Below are 21,031 nucleotides of genomic sequence, written 5' to 3'. Positions count from 1 at the left end.
TTCTGTGTTCACAGCAACTGAAAAATCAGACACCTTGGATCGTAAATTAAAATTATATCAACATATGTCTCCCTATATATCATTTCATGGAAACGAATATTTCAAACAAGAGATATCTTTATTTCGCTTTACAAATTCTTGGATACCTACAGATAAAAAGTGTTTTCTGTGTTCACAACAATGAAGTTTCATTCAAAGAAACAAAACTACGTTAGTTAATACAATATCTAGTATACGAAATGACGATTTCATATCACGTACTAAAACAGTCATTGTATTCACACAAACGTGTGTTTCTTGCTGTCATTTACACCTACACATCCATCATTTTCATTTACGATATTAATCAGTGTTAGTTTTCTCCACCCTTTTCTTTGCAATCACGACCAACGCCAATTAGATCATATGATACAAGTCTTTTGTTTATATGTCTGTTTTGTTTTCATGGATTTTTGCACATGATCACTGTATTATGAATTCACAGCAACTGACGCATCATTTGAAGACTCCTTCACTTGTAAGTTCAAATTATTTCATATTATAAGGATATAGGGCTCACGACGAGTATGACCGGTCGACATGGGATGCTTACTCCTCCTAGGCACCTGATCCCACCTCTGGTGTGTCTAGCGGTTCGTGTTTGCCCAACTATCTATTTTGTACTGCTTATGGAGTTATGAGATTGATCACTGTTCGTTATCTTCACCTTTCATTTCAAAGAAACTGAACGTGTACTAAGGATTTCAAATAATGAGTCTCTTTTACTTTACATATTTGTATATTTTTACAAATAATGAATGTATTCTGTGTTCACAGCAACTGACACTCTACCCAACACACCAAAACCACGTGAGTTAATACGATTTTTAGCATACCAAATGACAATTTCAAATGACATACTAAAACAGACACTATACCAATACATTGCAAATGAAAGACGTGCTTCAAGTTTTCAATCACAGCTACATAAAATATGTTGTGGTATGTTTTAATAATCTTCATTTGAAGAATCATTATGCCAATTCCAAGCACTTCAATCAAGGGAATTCAAGTTTGTTTGAATGGAGGGGCATCCTCGCTTCAAATGGGACATTATCGAGGAAAAGCAAAAATAGGATGGGGCTATATAAAAATCCCAAGAACTACTGTTCCAGAAAAGTTGAAATCTATTTCGAAGCTTCCAGATATAGTGTAGATTAAAGTGTGTTCAAACCATGACCCCTTGAGGTAGGATGGGATCACAATAAAGGGTCAAAGTTTTACATGGGAATATATAGAACAAATCTTTAAAAATCCTCCAAAGAACAACAGGGTCATTATTACCCTTACCAATTTTCAAGCATCTCTAGGTAGTTTAGACTCTCGTTCGTGCGAGATGTGGCCCCGGGGATAGAATTGGGCCACAACAGAGGATCAAAGTACCACATGGGAATCTACACGGGAAATATTATCAATAACAACAAGCCCATGAAAACATCTGCAGTTGGTGCAGATTGTAGTTTGTTCAAATCATGACCCACAGGAGTGGGATGGGGTCACTAAATGGAATCAAAGTTTTACATGGGTAGGTATATATATATATATATATATATATATATATATAAAGCACTGAAGAACCAACAACATTCAGTATCCAAAACTGTCGGATCTATATTAAATAGATACAATGGTCAGGGAAAATAATTATATAAAGCACTAGAATGACCAACGACATGAACAATTGGTCATTCTAGTGCTTTATATATATAGTAGGTAGTGCTTTATACATTTAAAATAATAGTGATGTCGATACTTGTTCTATTATTCAAGAGAAATATCGGCATCGATTGTCAAACCTTTAATTTTCATTAAATATTGTTTTCGTCAAATGTTGAATAAAGCATCCACAGTTTAAGATATAAAGATTATCTCCCTTCCCGTGTGTGTTACAGAGTTGCCGATCAATTGGGAATAGGGTCGTACTTTGTTTTATTTTTTATGTGAAGAATAAGAAATTAATCAATTACTGGTAATACAAAGGAGGGGATTATTTTCAGTAGTTTTAAAATGTATTTACCGTATTCAAAAAAGTTGTTTTTCTTACAATGAAATCGATTTCTCGATGATGATGCGATTTTGATTTTGTATATGAAAATGATACCAATGATGTATTCAAACCAAAACCAATGGGTTTTTTTTACAATCATGCGTAAGAAATTTTAAAGTATAAAGTGACTCTTAAGGCCTAGGTCTTTGTAAGAAAAACAACTTCCTGTTGAGGCTTTGTGAAATTACAAAGAAACAAAAGAAAACGTAAAGTGACTAGTTTAATGCAACAATTGTGAATTTCTCAAATTTCAAATACTTTGTATCACTTGTCTTTACGCCTTCAAATAATTTATGCAATATACACGTTTCCATACCTTTCGCGTGGAGGTCTATTTCGTAACGTATTGTTTAAGTGAATTTGTATTAGATCACGTTTACCCATGTATGCAACTGTATAATACCATGTTTATAGCTCTAGAAAAGACACCCCTTCCCGATTAGATATGAGTAGGTTTGGAGTCCACTACCCTTCGTCAATACTCTCAATCAATCAATAGCATCTCCATGACGGGTATTGATACGTCTCATCCCAAAATGTACCGATAGGAACTCGCTTAAAATCTAATCGCCTGCCGTGCGACCTCTCTTATGTAATCCTGTGAACACACACACACACGCGCGCGCATGTATAATCATATAAGAAAGATTTGTTATCAAATAATTAAAAAAATAGAAAAAAAAATATGCAGTTCCAAAGTATATTCAAAACACTAGCGCTTTCTGATTTTAACATCCATCCTCATGCAAGGTGAAGATAACGAACAGTGATCAATCTCATAACTCCTATAAGCAATACAAAATAGATAGTTGGGCAAACACGGACCCCTGGACACACCAGAGGTGGGATATTCTCTTTATATAATGTTTCTGCCGTTGATATCTTTAGAAATTGTGATGACAGACTTTCCTCTTCAATGTGCTGTAGTTGTGAACATATCAATCATAATAGATCTTAACAGATATAGTACATTTATTTCAAAGGCTGAAACATTCCGACAGAAATTATAGTAGCATGTAAAAAAAAAAAACCCCACGAGGACTGCACCGCTTAACGCTGTCTACTTCTGATGAAGCGTTAAAGCGCTCAATGAAGTGTGTCGGTGTGAAGCATTCTCATGTATTTTTCAAAAACTGCCCTCGTAAGCATCTTATTATTCAGCATTGTCAATATTTCTATGTTTTCCGTTAGCACCTATAAATCAACACGACAGCCCAGGTCAACAAAAAGAGCGAAAGTCGCGATCTGTCTACACCAAACAGCAGAAGGACTATCTGGAGAAAAAATACCAAGCCAAGAAGAAGCCCTTCCAATCAGAGATATTAGAAATAGCCAACGAGACTGGCCTGTCGATAACACAGGTCAGTGAATGAGCGTGAAAGCTTAAGTTCATTCAATCTCTCAAAATCATATTCGTGATGTATGAGGTACAAAAGTGCCTAAACATACAACATAAAAAATTAGCAGAGTTCTTCATTCGTTGACTAACACTCCCTAAAATATATTTTCCTGAGTAAAACATTTCTTTTAAATAGTAAGCCTTCTTTCCGAATACAATTGTGTAACATTCACAGCATTCTTAAATATTTCTTTGTGTATACAATTTTATGTTTTATCTACACCTATCTATTTAAATGAAGTGCAAACGCTAAGTAAATGCAAAATGGTTTTAGAATAGCCAGTTCTTTTTATATTTTTATTAGAACACATATATTCTTACTCATTGACGTTTGTTTCCTTTCTATATATCGCTGATAATTGAATTATAACTGATAATTAGGTATTTATGTACATTATCATTATAACTGATAATTACGTATTTATGTACATTAGAATTATAACTGATAATTTGAAAGGTATTTATCCACAAAGTAGTCATATTCAGGTCCTGTTAAAATTGTGTTGTATTGTGATTGAAAGAGAAAGGAACAAAAACTGCAGATATTTAACAAAATGTGGATATTATAAACTGATTTCAAATTCTCATATTGACAACCTTGTGATGAAAACCAAACCCAACTGATACAAAAATTTTAGTAATGCAAATACAAAGTGCACATTTCTTTATTGACGAATTCTCTCTCGTCTAATTCAAAATGAATGTCGAACTACTGGGTATCCATTTTCTCCAGCCACATTGAAAATAATTAACCACATTTTGATATTTTAAAAAAACGGTTGCTACAGATCTGGGCGGAAAAAATCCAAATTCGTGTCATTTGAGATCGTCGAATAAATCCAGTTTTGTAACACAAAGTCTTAAATTAACCTGCACGGGAACTGTTGATATAGTTGATAAAAATAGACAGGAAAAGCATCCTCAAATTTCATGATAATTATAGGAAATGTGGCTTTTTGATGCTTAATGATAAAGAATAGATAAAAAAGACTTCGCATCTACTGAATTAAAGAAACTACGTGCACACAATTTTACTCTGTAGAAAAAGTGGGAAACCGATTCACATTACGATTAATTATAAGGGCATTTTGGAGAGGAATATTGACAAAACATACGATTAGAGGAATCTATATTGTCACGAACTGGATACGTACAATTTTTTAATTCACCATCACTTCAATAATGCGATGACAGAAATCAAATTATTTGCCGTCACTTTGCGTGTTTTCATGAAAGAAAAGTGTTTGAAAATTAGTGCTTGTTGACAGAGGTATGAAAAAGATACAATATCTTAAATTATATACACACAGAAATTGGTGTTTTGTAAGGATTCAATTTGTACATACGAATAAAAAAAAAATACAAGACAATAATACCTTGTTATCGACTTTAGTTTAGGTATTGAAGTTATTTGTAAAGCATTCTGCTTCCTGTTCGGCAAATGATCTGTTATTAAATTCATAAAGTGAGTTGGATTACTAATGCAAACCTATAAAACTTATTCTTACAAACATCTTTACATAAATCTTTATTCTGACAAACAATTTTTGGTACCTATCTTATGGTTAAGAAGAAATGGACATCTGGAACTTAACAAATATTCAAATAGGCAAACTAAACTAATATAGTTAATATACAAAGAGGTGCATGTAAAAAGATAGCCATATACTAGTATATGTAAATTTCAAAATGCTCTGAAAGATTTTTCTTCTTGTGAATTATTAGGTAAATACCTGGTTTCAAAACAGACGAGCGAAAGAAAAAAAGCTACAGAAGAAAACTAGTGAAGATGACAAAGAGACAAATGCAGATGAAACAATAGAGACCGAATTTGACAATGAAGAGTCGCATGAAAGTTTTGCTTCTGATGGTGTTTCAGACGAAGTGCAGTATTCCAAACAAAGTAAATCAGGAAACAAACAATCAGCGACACCATCCTACAAACATGGAATGGAGGATGAACACGAGGATGAGATTGACGTAGTTCACAGTGAAAGTGAAGGGGGTATTTAAAAAAAATGTGTCTTACATATTTGCCATATTAAGTTTTTGTAGTAAGAGATTGGTGCTGAAATATCAATGTTATATATATTATATATTTCAGTAGAGCACACACACACACACACACCACACACATCCACACACACGTGTACGCACACATTCCTTCATTAGTACGAGGGTGGGATTGGGAAATTCCACCGAGAGGTCAAGGTCCAGACTTGTCTCTTCTTTGGAACTTCCCTATCCCACAACATGTTGCTGACAGTTATTTAATGAAGTAGCTTTGTGAAAACTCAAAATAATCAAAATTTTCATATTGATGTAAATGCAAAAAAGTGATTTTACAGGCAGAAAGAGCTAACTCCATAATGGTGTTATACATGTATATATATTCTGGCTCTAAGAGTTGTTCCTGTCTCCCCGATATAGATTTGTCTACATCCGCTACATGTAACTGGTACAAACTTTTAATCTCAACGGAAAAGAATTCACCGTAAATGCGGATATGTCTTGTGGCTCTAAGAATTTGATAAATGTTTTTACACTCTCTCTCTCTCTCTCTCTCTCTCTCTCTCTCTCTCTCTCTCCATATATATATATATATATATATATATATATATATATATACAAGTTTGAATAAGTTAACAAAATGGACCAACTCCAAACAAAAACAAAAAATAGGCAGCCCAGGAAATTGAATCAACATCAGACATTCCTGTACTGATCATGTCTAGGGTAGATGTGTAAGAAAAACATAGAATCACGGAAACTGATAAATGGGTTTTACATGTAAGCAATCGGTTATGAAGTTCAAAAAACGATGAGTATATGGTAGAAATTTCTTTAAAATGTTATCGTGGGGAACTGCAAGAGTGCATTCCGTCAAATAGATACGCAACCATCCTTATAAAAAGAAGGAAAAAAACTATGACTGCGTAGGATGAAACCATAATAGGTGGACTGCCGTTTTACATTCCATTTGTATATTGTATTGAGGAAGCAGATGTCTATGATATGAAAAAGTCTAGTCTTGAATTCATTGTTGGGGGAGGGGGGTGAAAAGTCATACGCTTTGATGTTGTCAATTTGGAATAAGTTTTAGGATTTCAAATTTTTGTACAAAGTTCTTTGAAATCATTTAGAATCCATATTTGGTACAATGCGTCTGAAGTTTCTTCTTCATAGCAATTAATATTTTCGTGAGGAGCAACGATAGGGGCTTGGTGGAACACTTACTGGATCCAACGATGTATATTTGTTTGTGAAGTTTTTGAATCCAGTATAGGTACAGTAACAAGTATTCACTCGTCCCATTCACTTGGGTATTGAATATATTTAAAACACCTGAAGCGGGATTTTGAAGAACTCTGTCTTTTAAAAGGGAACTTGCAGTATCAGTTGAATTACGAAATGTGGAATTAAAGTTCGTTCGATTGGTTGCTTGGTTGTATATTGTTTAACAGCACGTTCAAGAATATTTCACTCATATGGAGACGCCAGTGAAGAGCTGTATTATTCAGGCCTATGCTTGGCGCTTAAGGCCTTTGAGCAAGGAGGAATCTTTATCGTGCAACACCTGCTATGACACGGGGTTTTGGTTTTTGCTGTCTCATCTGAAGCACCGTCCCATTTAGTCGCATTTTACGACAAGCAAGGGGATACTGGGGACCTATTCTAACCCGGGTCCCCACGGTACTCCTTTAGCATACAGTTGTAATAATGAGCCTTACAAAGACAATGATGGTACAAGCTTTGTCATCTGGAATCAATACATATAGGAGTTATGAAATTGTTCGTTATCTCCACATCTTCATATTCGTTATGCATAATTATAGTATCACTACTGGTTTACCAAATGCAGAGGGTTGTAAGCATTTTCTTTTAACTTGTCTAATAAGACATTTCAGTATTTCTCTTGTATTTTGTATCCATTCTGACAAGGTGTCAAATTATTCTTTTTCATGTTTAGATCACTGTCTGGTATAATCTTTGACATAATTCAAAAGAGAGACTAAGTTTTGTCACCAGTTAAATGATGTTGGCTCTCTAAATTTTGGAACTCTTAAAATGGGTGACTTTATATCGTGATTTTCAACTATATTGACCCCATCAGTAAAGACAGGTCCAGTTTAAAATCAGCCTTTCGCAAATTATATGGTCGTTATAACGATCTAGTTTGCCAATACAACCTATCATTAGGTCAAATGCTGTCTGACGTGTTTCATGCCTATTGTTAGGCCGTTCTTGGCACACTCATTTTGACTACGGATAACTCCGTTTACCTGATCAAGATATAGGGCTCACGGGGGGTATCACCGGTTGAAAGGGGATGCTTACTCCTCCTAGGCACCTGATCCAATCTCTGGTGTGTTCAGGGGTCCGTGTTTGCCCAACTATCTATTTTGTATTGCTTATAGGAGTTATGAGATTGATCACTGTTCGTTATCTTTACCTTTCATTCATATGTAGAATGCATGGTATACAGTACGCACGTTTGAAATTGATATTTCATGATACATTCGCGTTCAATTTCCATTTTATTCCAAAAATTGTAAATCTAAGAATTGGTATCAACTGGGAGGAGGAAACTGCATGTTATTACAAGTTCATTTTTATTCCTATGGTGGGAAAATGGGATTTTGTGAAGTGACGAAGACCAGAACATAATATCTAGCAGTTTATTCAGGTATTTGTCCAACTGCTTTTTTGATTACTACAAAATACACATGAAGCGATTGTTTTTCAATGACACAAAGTCTTAGCACCGCGAAAACTTATTCAAGTTGTTTTCCTTGCCTCTCCTTTAGAAAACTGAAAAATACACAGTCCACATCCCTTCTTTTAACGGTTAGCACACCGGTAATATATTGGGCACAGACACCATAACAAATTCTCATCTGTAGTTTGTTAACATGATACGTGGCTTGTTTGTAGATTAAATGTAATCCGTTTATGAAATGGCTAACAACTCTCCACACCTTGCTCTAGGTCGCATATGTCGCATATGACATAACACAAGATGCATATCGCAAGATTGAAATTCGGTAAATTCAATCTCGAAAACTACGCAAAACACTTCCTTTAAAACACAATCAAATTCATTTTTGGCATGGAAAGAATCAATTTTGCACAAAACTATTTATTAACATGCGCTATGTTCTTTCAGCTTACTAGATCAACAAGTCTACAAAATATAAAATCATATTGAGATATCTTTACATGCATTATTACAACAATTTTTGTAGTGAATCAATTTTTCTATATTCAATTTATTTGATAGCATCTAAAGAGGGGCAGTCGATACAACTAGAAAGCCCATTAGCTGGAACTTACAGAGATACCTTTGAAGATGATAACGGTAAAAAAAAAATAGAATTATATATTTTGTTGAATGTCATTCGCTTTCTGACAGTGCATTATTGAATATGTACATACATGTACGATTGAATTGTTAGCTATTTTTATTTGAAATAGCATTTTGCTTGTTGAATAATGCTGATAAAATGTTTCCCTATATCATATCATTAAAAAGATACTGGAGCTCGTAATATATCTAAACAATTTGTCGAAATTCCCATTTGTAATAATTGTGTTCCTTTATCTGCTGACCTGTTTTTATATTCTTAAGAGGCATGCTTTATGTAAAAGCTTCTACATGACAAGGCAAAATAAATTCCCCTTCAATTCGACATTTAGGTATATCGAGGACGTACTATCTATTGACAATTATAATTTTCATTCATATGTCGATTCGATATATCCCAGTGAACTCGAAATAAAAGACAACATAGAGTCTTCAACATTTGCTTAGTACTTAGATATTCTTCATCGTCAGATGTTCATATTTAGGTAGTAGTATTCCATTATCAGCTGCATACATGTTTACATGTTTGTCTCTCAAGTGATTCGCTACGCAAGAGCTTTTACATATTTGCAATTGTTTGTCGTCCGTTGTGTGTTAACAATTGACACTTTTTAACTTCTTCTTGATAGTACTTATTATGAAACTTCATTGAGACAAGGGACATAAATGGTAAATTGCAAGACTCTAGCACACAAGGGGCCTTAGGGACAGGGCAAAAACTGCCAACAATTGACCAATTTTCAAACATTTTCTCTACAATCGCACATGTTTAAGAAACACTAAATGCGTAGTGATGTACAATAGGACAACCTCTACCAAAATTGTAAATATCAACAGGGGATGCTTACTCCTCCTAGGCACCTGAGCCCACCTCTGGTGTGTCCAGGGATCCGTGTTTGCCCAACTATCTATTTTGTATTGCTTGTAGGAGTTATGAGATTGATCACTGTTCGTTATCTTCACCTTGCATCATGATCCCCAGGGTAGAGGTTCGGACACTAGGGCAGGGTCACACTTGGTATATAGTGTTTATGTGTAAACATTTGAATAACATATGTAGTGCTACCAATACTAAGTGGATATTTACAAAGAGCAGGTAGTCAGGTAGTCATTTACCAAAATTGTAAATTTGATGATTCTTGGGGTAGGGGTTTTAGTATCAGAGTGGGTCCGAAATGGTCAGTTATTAAATGTGTGAACAATAGAACAATTTTAACTTCTTGATAAATATTATCCGAATTCTTTTCAAATGCGATATGATGCATTTTTCGACAAAGGGCGATACATTGTAAATTTAAAAAATCCTCCACCCCGGGGGCCTTAGCGGCGGTGCAAATATTGCCAAATTCGATTAATTTAAAAAAAAAATCTCTACAACAGTATATCTTTATTAAAGAAACAAAATGCATAGTGATGTAGCACAGGGAGGCGTCTACAAAAATTGTAAATTTGATTCCTTGGGTAGGGGTTCTGACCCCAAGGTGGGTCCCAACTTGGTATATAGTGTATATGTGTAAAATATTCAAAAACATCTTTAATGCTTTTGATACTAATTTCAAACTACTTAGATATTTAGAAAGAGTGGTAGCACTTTACCAAAATTGTAAATTTGATGATCCTAGGGGTTGGGGTTTTCGTTTCAAGATAGTTCCAAAATGTTCAGTGATGAAATGTGTTAACAACTGGACATTTTTAACTTGTTGATAACTACCATTCCAATTCTTTTCAAATTTATTATAAAGCAATGTTTGAACAATGGGAACATACATTGTGGATTTCAGGACTCTTGGTGCAAAAGTCCTGAAATCCACAATGTATGTTCCCATTCCCATTAGGACTTACAGGCAGGGCAAAAACTGCCAAAATTGACAAATTTTCTAAATCTTCTTCTGTATAACCGTACATGTGCAAGAAAAGCTAAATCCCTATTGATGTAGAGCAGGAAGACCTGTAGAGTAGGAAGGCCTCTACCGCAATTGTAAATTTCATGATCCCCGGGGTAGAGGTTCTGATTTCAGGGCGGGGCCAAACTTTGTATATGTGATGTGTATAAATAAAACATTTAGATAATACCTTTTAATGCAATTGATACGGAAATAAGTAGATATTTAGAAGGAGTGGATAGTCCTTTACCGAAATTGTAAACTGCACGATCATAGTGGCAAGGGATTTGGTTCCAGGTTAGATTAAAAATTATCATAGCGATATTTTCTTTATCATTTGAAATACTTCTCGAAGTTTGCTGATATAGTACGAAAAGTAAATGCTTATTTAGGAAAAGCAGAAAATTATGTACCAAAATTGTGAATTTCACAACACCAGGGTATTGACTCTAGGACGGATCCAAATTAGTCACTTTGTGTTAAGGTATACAAAGTATAACGACCATATTTCATATCTAGGGAATGGATGATGAGGTTTTTGTAATCATGGTAACATTTTGAAGGGTTTATCAAATATAATTAATCCAACATACTAATTTCAAAATTTGTAAAGGGGTCCGTGTTTGCCCAACTCTTTGTTTTGTATTCCTAGTAGGAGTTATGCGATTGACCACTGTTCGTTATCTTCACCTTTCATCAACCGATTATTTCATATTATTTGATAGAATCTTTATTTCGCTTTACATATTCATGAATTTTTACAAATAATTACTGTATTCTGATTTCACAGAAACTGGAACACCAGTTAAAGCATCCAGTGCTCGTAAGTTTATATTAAATAAACCAATTATTTCATGCTATATCATATAAACCGACGTCTCCATAATTATGAGTGAAATATTCTCGAGAGGGACATTAAACAATATACAATCAATCATTGAAACCGAATATGCATTGATCATTTCCAATAATGTGTCTCTTTATTTCGCTTTACATATTCATGGATTTCATTCACTAATATTGAGTATGTTCTGTGTTCACAGCAACTGAAAAATCAGACACCTTGGATCGTAAATTAAAATTATATCAACATATGTCTCCCTATATATCATTTCATGGAAACGAATATTTCAAACAAGAGATATCTTTATTTCGCTTTACAAATTCTTGGATACCTACAGATAAAAAGTGTTTTCTGTGTTCACAACAATGAAGTTTCATTCAAAGAAACAAAACTACGTTAGTTAATACAATATCTAGTATACGAAATGACGATTTCATATCACGTACTAAAACAGTCATTGTATTCACACAAACGTGTGTTTCTTGCTGTCATTTACACCTACACATCCATCATTTTCATTTACGATATTAATCAGTGTTAGTTTTCTCCACCCTTTTCTTTGCAATCACGACCAACGCCAATTAGATCATATGATACAAGTCTTTTGTTTATATGTCTGTTTTGTTTTCATGGATTTTTGCACATGATCACTGTATTATGAATTCACAGCAACTGACGCATCATTTGAAGACTCCTTCACTTGTAAGTTCAAATTATTTCATATTATAAGGATATAGGGCTCACGACGAGTATGACCGGTCGACATGGGATGCTTACTCCTCCTAGGCACCTGATCCCACCTCTGGTGTGTCTAGCGGTTCGTGTTTGCCTAACTATCTATTTTGTACTGCTTATGGAGTTATGAGATTGATCACTGTTCGTTATCTTCACCTTTCATTTCAAAGAAACTGAACGTGTACTAAGGATTTCAAATAATGAGTCTCTTTTACTTTACATATTTGTATATTTTTACAAATAATGAATGTATTCTGTGTTCACAGCAACTGACACTCTACCCAACACACCAAAACCACGTGAGTTAATACGATTTTTAGCATACCAAATGACAATTTCATATGACATACTAAAACAGACACTATACCAATACATTGCAAATGAAAGACGTGCTTCAAGTTTTCAATCACAGCTACATAAAATATGTTGTGGTATGTTTTAATAATCTTCATTTGAAGAATCATTATGCCAATTCCAAGCACTTCAATCAAGGGAATTCAAGTTTGTTTGAATGGAGGGGCATCCTCGCTTCAAATGGGACATTATCAAGGAAAAGCAAAAATAGGATGGGGCTATATAAAAATCCCAAGAACTACTGTTCCAGAAAAGTTGAAATCTATTTCGAAGCTTCCAGAGATAGTGTAAATTAAAGTGTGTTCAAACCATGACCCCTTGAGGTAGGATGGGATCACAATAAAGGGTCAAAGTTTTACATGGGAATATATAGGACAAATCTTTAAAAATCCTCCAAAGAACAACAGGGTCATTATTACCCTTACCAATTTTCAAGCATCTCTAGGTAGTTTAGACTCTCGTTCGTGCGAGATGTGGCCCCGGGGATAGAATTGGGCCACAACAGAGGATCAAAGTACCACATGGGAATCTAAACGGGAAATATTATGAATAACAACAAGCCCATGAAAACATCTGCAGTTAGTGCAGATTGTAGTTTGTTCAAATCATGATCCACAGGAGTGGGATGGGGTCACTAAATGGAATCAAAGTTTTACATGGGTATATATATATATATATATATATATATATATATATATATAAAGCACTGAAGAACCAACAACATTCAGTATCCAAAACTGTCGGATCTATATTAAATAGATACAATGGTCAGGGAAAATAATTATATAAAGCACTAGAATGACCAACGACATGAACAATTGGTCATTCTAGTGCTTTGGATATATATATATATATATATATATATATATATATATATATATATATATATATATCCTTATACATTTAAAATAATAGTGATGTCGATACTTGTTCTATTATTCAAGAGAAATATCGGCATCGATTGTCAAACCTTTAATTTTCATTAAATATTGTTTTCGTCAAATGTTGAATAAAGCATCCACAGTTTAAGATATAAAGATTATCTCCCTTCCCGTGTGTGTTACAGAGTTGCCGATCAATTGGGAATAGGGTCGTACTTTGTTTTGTTTTTTTTATGTGAAGAATAAGAAATTAATCAATTACTGGTAATACAAAGGAGGGGATTATTTTCAGTAGTTTTAAAATGTATTCACCGTATTCAAAAAAGTTGTTTTTCTTACAATGAAATCGATTTCTCGATGATGATGCGATTTTGATTTTGTATATGAAAATGATACCAATGATGTATTCAAACCAAAACCAATGGTTTTTTTTACAATCATGCGTAAGAAATTTTAAAGTATAAAGTGACTCTTAAGGCCTAGGTCTTTGTAAGAAAAACAACTTCCTGTTGAGGCTTTGTGAAATTACAAAGAAACAAAAGAAAACGTAAAGTGACTAGTTTAATGCAACAATTGTGAATTTCTCAAATTTCAAATACTTTGTATCACTTGTCTTTACGCCTTCAAATAATTTATGCAATATACACGTTTCCATACCTTTCGCGTGGAGGTCTATTTCGTAACGTATTGTTTAAGTGAATTTGTATTAGATCACGTTTACCCATGTATGCAACTGTATAATACCATGTTTATAGCTTAGATATGAGTAGGTTTGAAGTCCACTACCCTTCGTCAATACTCTCAATCAATCAATAGCATCTCCATGACGGGTATTGATACGTCTCATCCCAAAATGTACCGATAGGAACTCGCTTAAAATCTAATCGCCTGCCGTGCGACCTCTCTTATGTAATCCTGTGAACACACACACACACACGCGCGCATGTATAATCATATAAGAAAGATTTGTTATCAAATAATTAAAATAATAGAAAAAAAATATGCAGTTCCAAAGTATATTCAAAACACTAGCGCTTTCTGATTTTAACATCCATCCTCATGCAAGGTGAAGATAACGAACAGTGATCAATCTCATAACTCCTATAAGCAATACAAAATAGATAGTTGGGCAAACACGGACCCCTGGACACACCAGAGGTGGGATATTCTCTTTATATAATGTTTCTGCCGTTGATATCTTTAGAAATTGTGATGACAGACTTTCCTCTTCAATGTGCTGTAGTTGCGAACATATCAATCATAATAGATCTTAACAGATATAGTACATTTATTTCAAAGGCTGAAACATCCCGACAGAAATTAAAGTAGCATGTAAAAAATAAAACCCACGAGGACTGCACCGCTTAACGCCGCCTACTTTAAATGAAGCGTTAACGCGCTCAATGAAGTGTGTCGGTGTGAAGCATCCTCATGTATTTTTCAAAAACTGCCTTCGTAAGCATCTTATTATTCAGCATTGTCAATATTTCTATGTTTTCCGTTAGCACCTATAAATCAACACGACAGCCCAGGTCAACAAAAAGAGCGAAAGATGCGATCTGTCTACACCAAACAGCAGAAGGACTATCTGGAGAAAAGATTCCAAGCCAACCGGTATCCCTCCAAATCAGAGATATTTGAAATAGCCAACGAGACTGGCCTGTCGATAACACAGGTCAGTGAATGAGCGTGAAAGCTTAAGTTCATTCAATCTCTCAAAATCATATTCGTGATGTATGAGGTACAAAAGTGCCTAAACATACAACATAAAAAATTAGCAGAGTTCTTCATTCGTTGACTAACACTCCCTAAAATATATTATCCTGAGTAAAATATTTCTTTTAAATAGTAAGCCTTCTTTCCGAATACAATTGTGTAACATTCACAGCATTCTTAAATATTTCTTTGTGTATACAATTTTATGTTTTATCTACACCTATCTATTTAAATGAAGTGCAAACGCTAAGTAAATGCAAAATGTTTTTAGAATAGCCAGTTCTTTTTATATTTTTATTAGAACACATATATTCTTACTCATTGACGTTTGTTTGCTTTCTATATATCGCTGATAATTGAATTATAACTGATATAATTAGGTATTTATGTACATTATCATTATAACTGATAATTACGTATTTATGTACATTATCATTATAACTGATAATTTTAAAGATATTTATCCACAAAGTAGTCATATTCAGGTCCTGTTAAAATTGTGTTGTATTGTGATTGTATTGTGATTGAAAGAGAAAGGAACAAAAACTGTAGATATTTAACAAAATGTAGATATTATAAACTGGTTTCAAATTCTCATATTGACAACCTTGTGATGAAAACCAAACCCAACTGATACAAAATTTTTAGTAATGCAAATACAAAGTGCACATTTCTTTATTGACGAATCATCTCTCGTCTAATTCAAAATGAATGTCGAACTACTGCATATCCATTTTCTCCAGCCACATTGAAAATAATTAACCACATTTTGATATTTAAAAAAAAGTCTTAAATTAACCTGCACGGGAACTGTTGATATAGTTGATAAAAATAGACAGGAAAAGCATCCTCAAATTTCATGATAATTATAGGAAATGTGGCTTTTTTATGCTTAATGATAAAGAATAGATAAAAAAAAAGACTTCTCATCTACTGAATTAAAGGAACTACGTGCACACAATTTTACTCAGTAGAAAAAGTGGGAAACCGATTCACATTATGATTAATTATAAGGGCATTTTGGAGAGGAATATTGACAAAACATACGATTAGAGGAATCTATATTGTCACGAACTGGATACGTACAATTTTTTAATTCATCATCACTTCAATAATGGAATATTGACAAAACATACGATTAGAGGAATCTATATTGTCACGAACTGGATACGTACAATTTTTTAATTCATCATCACTTCAATAATGCGATGACAGAAATCAAATTATTTACCGTCACTTTGCGTGTTTTCATGAAAGAAAAGTGTTTGAAAATTAGTACTTGTTGACAGAGGTATGAAAAAGATACAATATCTTAAATTATATACACACAGAAATTGGTGTTTTGTAAGGATTCAATTTGTACATACGAATAAAAAAACCAACAAAAAACAAGACAACAATACTTTGTTATCGACTTTAGTTTAGGTATTGAAGTTATTTGTAAAGCATTCTGCTTCCTGTTCGGCAAATTATCTATAATTAAATTCATAAAGTGAGTTGGATTACTAATGCAAACCTATAAATCTTATTCTTACAAACATCTTTACATAAATCTTTATTCTGACCAACAATTTTTGGTACCCATCTTATGGTTAAGAGAAAATGGAGATCTGGAACTTAACAAATATTCAAATAGGCAAACTAAACTAATATAGTTAATTTTCAAAGAGGTGCATGTAAAACGATAGCAATATACTAGTATATGTAAATTTCAAAATGCTCTGAAATATTTTTCTTCTTGTGAATTGTTAGGTAAATACCTGGTTTCAAAACAGACGAGCGAAAGAAAAAAGGCTACAGAAGAAAACTAGTGAAGATGACAAAGAGACAAATGCAGATGAAACAATAGACACCGAATTTGACAATAAAGAGTCGCATGAAAGTTTTGCTTCTGATGGTGTTTCAGACGAAGTGCAGTGTTCCAAACAAAGTGAATCAGGAAACAAACAATCAGCGACACCAGTCTACAAACCTTACCAACTTGAAATGGAGGATGAAGACAAGGATGATATTGACGTAGTTCACAGTGAAAGTGAAGGGGGTATTCAAAAAAATGTGTCTTACATATTTGCCATACTAAGTTTTTGTAGTAAGAGATTGTTGCTGAAATATCATTTATATATTATACATTTCAGTAGAGCACACACACACACACACACACACACACACACACACACAGAGAGAGACACACACACGTGTACGCACACATTCCTTCATTAGTATTTGGGTGGGATTGGGAAATTCTACCGAGGGGTCAAAGTCCAGACTTGTCTCTTCGGTTGAATGTCCCTATCCCACAACATTTTGCCTACAGTTTAGTTATTTAATGAAGTAGCTTTGTGAAAACTCAAAACAATCAAAAATCTCATATTGACTTAAATGCAAAAACTGATTTTACAGGCAGAAGGAGCTAACCCCATACATGTATATATATTATGGCTCTAAGAGTTGTTCCTGTCTCCCCGGTATAGATTTGTCTACATCCGCTATATGTAACTGGGACAAACTTTTAATTTCAACGGAAAGGAATTCACCGTAAATGCGGATATGTCTTGTGGCTCTAAGAATTTGATAAATGTTTTTACATTCTCTCTCTCTCTCTCTCTCTCTCTCTCTCCATATATATATATATATATATATATATATATATATATATATATATACATGTATATAAGCACTGAAAAGGCCACGACACTGTTGGTTATCGAAAACTCAAATTTTCGTCGCAACCCGCGTCTTTATCAAGAGACAAATAACACACACCACGGAAAAACGACAATTATCGATACTTATATGCTAACGGCAAAATAACAACTTTATGACAAACGGGATGACTTCAGCTTCGTCAAATTCCCATAGTTAGGTAGTAATATTCCATTATGACCTGCATATTGTGTTCATGTTTATCAAGGGATTCGATACGCAAGAGCTTTTACATACATGGAATTGGAATCGTCCGTCGTGCGTTAACAATCGAACATTTTTAACTTCTTCTTGATAACTACTTTGTTAAATGTATATTCCTTAACCTATATTTTGTCTATTACATGTATATAGTTTTGACCTAAATGTTTCACTTATCAAAAATTAACTAATGCTGATTTAAGTGTAAGTAGCTTGTCTCATACAATTGTTTTATTTTCAATGTTAAAGACAAATCCACAAGCGGGGAGGTTGAAGATGCATTCCATTCTGAAACCAACCAGTATCCAGCATACAGAAGAGTCAGGACTAGAGCATTGTCATTTAATGATTGCGAATACAATATCGGAGAGAGAAGAAATGAATTTGCAAGATCCGGATTTTTTTATGAAGGTAAGCATTTTGAAATAATGATGGTATGACACATTCTTAATTCATACACAATGATCTTGGTATATACCCACCCCTAGGTAACGCAACACAGGTGTTTTGACTTATACATAACACTTAGGCCACAGCGGTGATATCGTGCCAACGCCTACCGTGACGCTGGGCCTCGGTTTGAAGTGAAAACTGACACATTGCTTTCTTGACTTTGCGCTTTACGCTAATATTAAAGTCTGATCATTCAAAATCCTGTGTCATTAAATTTAATGTGAAGACCTTATTTTGAATTTACTTACGTAGGCCACAGATTCATAGCTAATGATGTACGTTCAATAAGACTCGGGCGGTGTGTTACTCTCCTACTAAAGCATATCTTGCTTCAACACCTTCCCTTAAAACACCGGGACATAAATTACAACACAGTAAATCTTAAAGTATGGTCCTAACAGGGGTACACGCTTTAATAAAGAATAGTTTCTTATTTTAGACACCGTTAGCATGCATAATTTACAATGTGGTAGTTTCATTTTGTGTTTCTTCTTTTAGGATTGGGAAAAACATCATGTTTCCACTGCGGAATCGAGAAAACTGATTGGAAGGATTCCGACGATATTCTCAAAGTTCATTTAACGATACATGCATCTTGTGAATATGTTAAATACATACAATCACTCATCCCTTGAAAACAAATTGATTAATACTTGTCGCTTGTATTCAATCTTATCACCTACTTGTGTTCTCAGAGCAATACAGCTTGATAGAGTATGCAATGCATCTGTACAACATATTCATTTTTTTGTGCTTAAAATACATTTAATTAGACTGTGTGGATAAATTCGGGCATTTCATGTTTAGAATAAGTGACATGTTATGGTCTACTTCATGCAACAGAGCGTTGCTTCATTACCGTATGTGTTTTAACATTAGTGATAATTATAATCATTTAGTGGAATTTCGAGACGTATTTTTACAAACAAAAATCCTCATTCTTTCCTATTTTTAGAAATAAAGGTGACAGTAAATCATGTTTTGTGTGCAATAATTTAATCGGAGTATTTTCCACTTACTAAACATATATGAAAGGTGTAGATAACGAACAGTGATGAATCTCATAACTATTATAAGCAATACAAAATATATAGTTGGAGAAACAGGAACCCCTGGTTATATCATGCAGAGGTGGGATCAGTTGCCTAGGAGGAGTGAGCATCCCCAGTCGACAGGTCACACCCGCCATGAGCCTATATCTTGATCAGGTAAACCGAGCTATCCGTAGTCAGAATTAGTGTGCCAAGAACGGCTTAACAATCGGTATGACCCAACTTGCAGCAAATACATATATACAATGCGCTTTTTGATCTATAGAAACCATTTAGTTTATGTTTCTCAATTTTGTATTCTGTGCTATATAAAAGATATACTGGAATAACTATCATACACAATACATTACTGGTTTTTATAGAAGAGTAAGTCATATTGCATCACAGCGACACGCGAATTTCTGTATGGTCAATCAGTTCACCCTGATACCTGCATGGATTTCAAAATTGTGGTAAAGGGCTCACCGCCCATTTTAATCATTTTGCCTCCTTGATGTTCAAACGTAAAGAATAAGAATTATTGATATACATGTATGACAATCACAACCCTGGGTATGAACCAACTTTCAATATATATGTAGCATTATTCCATTATCACCTGCATATGATGTTTATATATCTCAAATGATTCGATATGCAAGAGCTTGTTTGCGTATGATCAATTTTTGAATTAAGACAGGCTACTGACAAACAAGTTAATGTTACAGGTGATTCAACAATCTCGCTTAAAGTCAGATGTTTACATTTTTTGGTCGATACAATTATCTAGTTTGTCAATGCAACCTATCATTGGGTCAAATGCTGTCTAACGAGTTCAATACTAATTGTTAGGCTGTTTTTGGTACACTGACTTTGACCGCGGATTATTCCGTTTACCTGATCAAGGTATAGGGCTAACGGCGGATGTGACCGGTCGCCAGGGGATGCTTACTCCTCCTTGTTACCTGATCCCACCTCTGGTACATGTATATATCTATATATGTCCAGGAGTCCGGGTTCGCCCAACTCTTTATATTGTATTCTTATAGGAGTTATGAGATTGATCGCTGTTTGTTATCTTCACCTTTTCATATATGTAATTTCCTAGATAAATAAGACTGTGGTGTAAAAAATGCACTGATATAAACACTGATATTAACAATGATAGCTTTCATTCATATGTCGATTTGATATGTCCCTGTGAGCTCGAAATAAAGGACACCACAGAGTCGTCCACTTCTGCTTCATACTTAGATATTTTATTGAAAGTAGACATTAACGGCAAACTGATAACTCAACTGTATGACAAACGGGATGATTTCAGCTTCTCCATCGTCAACTTCCCATATTTGTGTAGCAATATTCCATTATCATCTGCAT

At 34.1% G+C, this 21,031-nt stretch overlaps 1 protein-coding gene across 8 annotated transcripts in view; it reads left to right on the top strand.

Annotated features, from left to right (window-relative positions):
- LOC125672979 (uncharacterized) overlaps positions 1-21,031 on the top strand; it is a 61,433-nt gene that overhangs the window by 20,807 nt on the left and 19,595 nt on the right. For 4 of the 8 annotated variants that reach the window (XM_056159596.1, XM_056159601.1, XM_056159600.1 and 1 more), the window contains 10 exons: positions 485-517; positions 3,278-3,447; positions 5,211-5,490; positions 8,767-8,844; positions 11,524-11,556; positions 12,247-12,279; positions 15,053-15,222; positions 17,016-17,304; positions 18,417-18,578; positions 19,119-19,598. In XM_056159596.1, coding sequence (XP_056015571.1) covers positions 485-517; positions 3,278-3,447; positions 5,211-5,490; positions 8,767-8,844; positions 11,524-11,556; positions 12,247-12,279; positions 15,053-15,222; positions 17,016-17,304; positions 18,417-18,578; positions 19,119-19,255 — 1,385 coding nt within the window. In that variant the 3' untranslated portion in view covers positions 19,256-19,598. Of the gene's footprint in view, positions 1-484; positions 518-3,277; positions 3,448-5,210; positions 5,491-8,766; positions 8,845-11,523; positions 11,557-12,246; positions 12,280-15,052; positions 15,223-17,015; positions 17,305-18,416; positions 18,579-19,118; positions 19,599-21,031 lie in introns of those variants that run through there. The other 4 variants (XM_056159598.1, XM_056159599.1, XM_056159602.1 and 1 more) reach the window with 4 other exon arrangements.

Source organism: Ostrea edulis, chromosome 3 (assembly GCF_947568905.1).
Source record: "Ostrea edulis chromosome 3, xbOstEdul1.1, whole genome shotgun sequence".
Lineage (NCBI taxonomy): Eukaryota > Metazoa > Mollusca > Bivalvia > Ostreida > Ostreidae > Ostrea > Ostrea edulis.
Note: the sequence above shows the minus strand (reverse complement) of the source record. Positions and strands in the feature narration are given on the sequence as shown.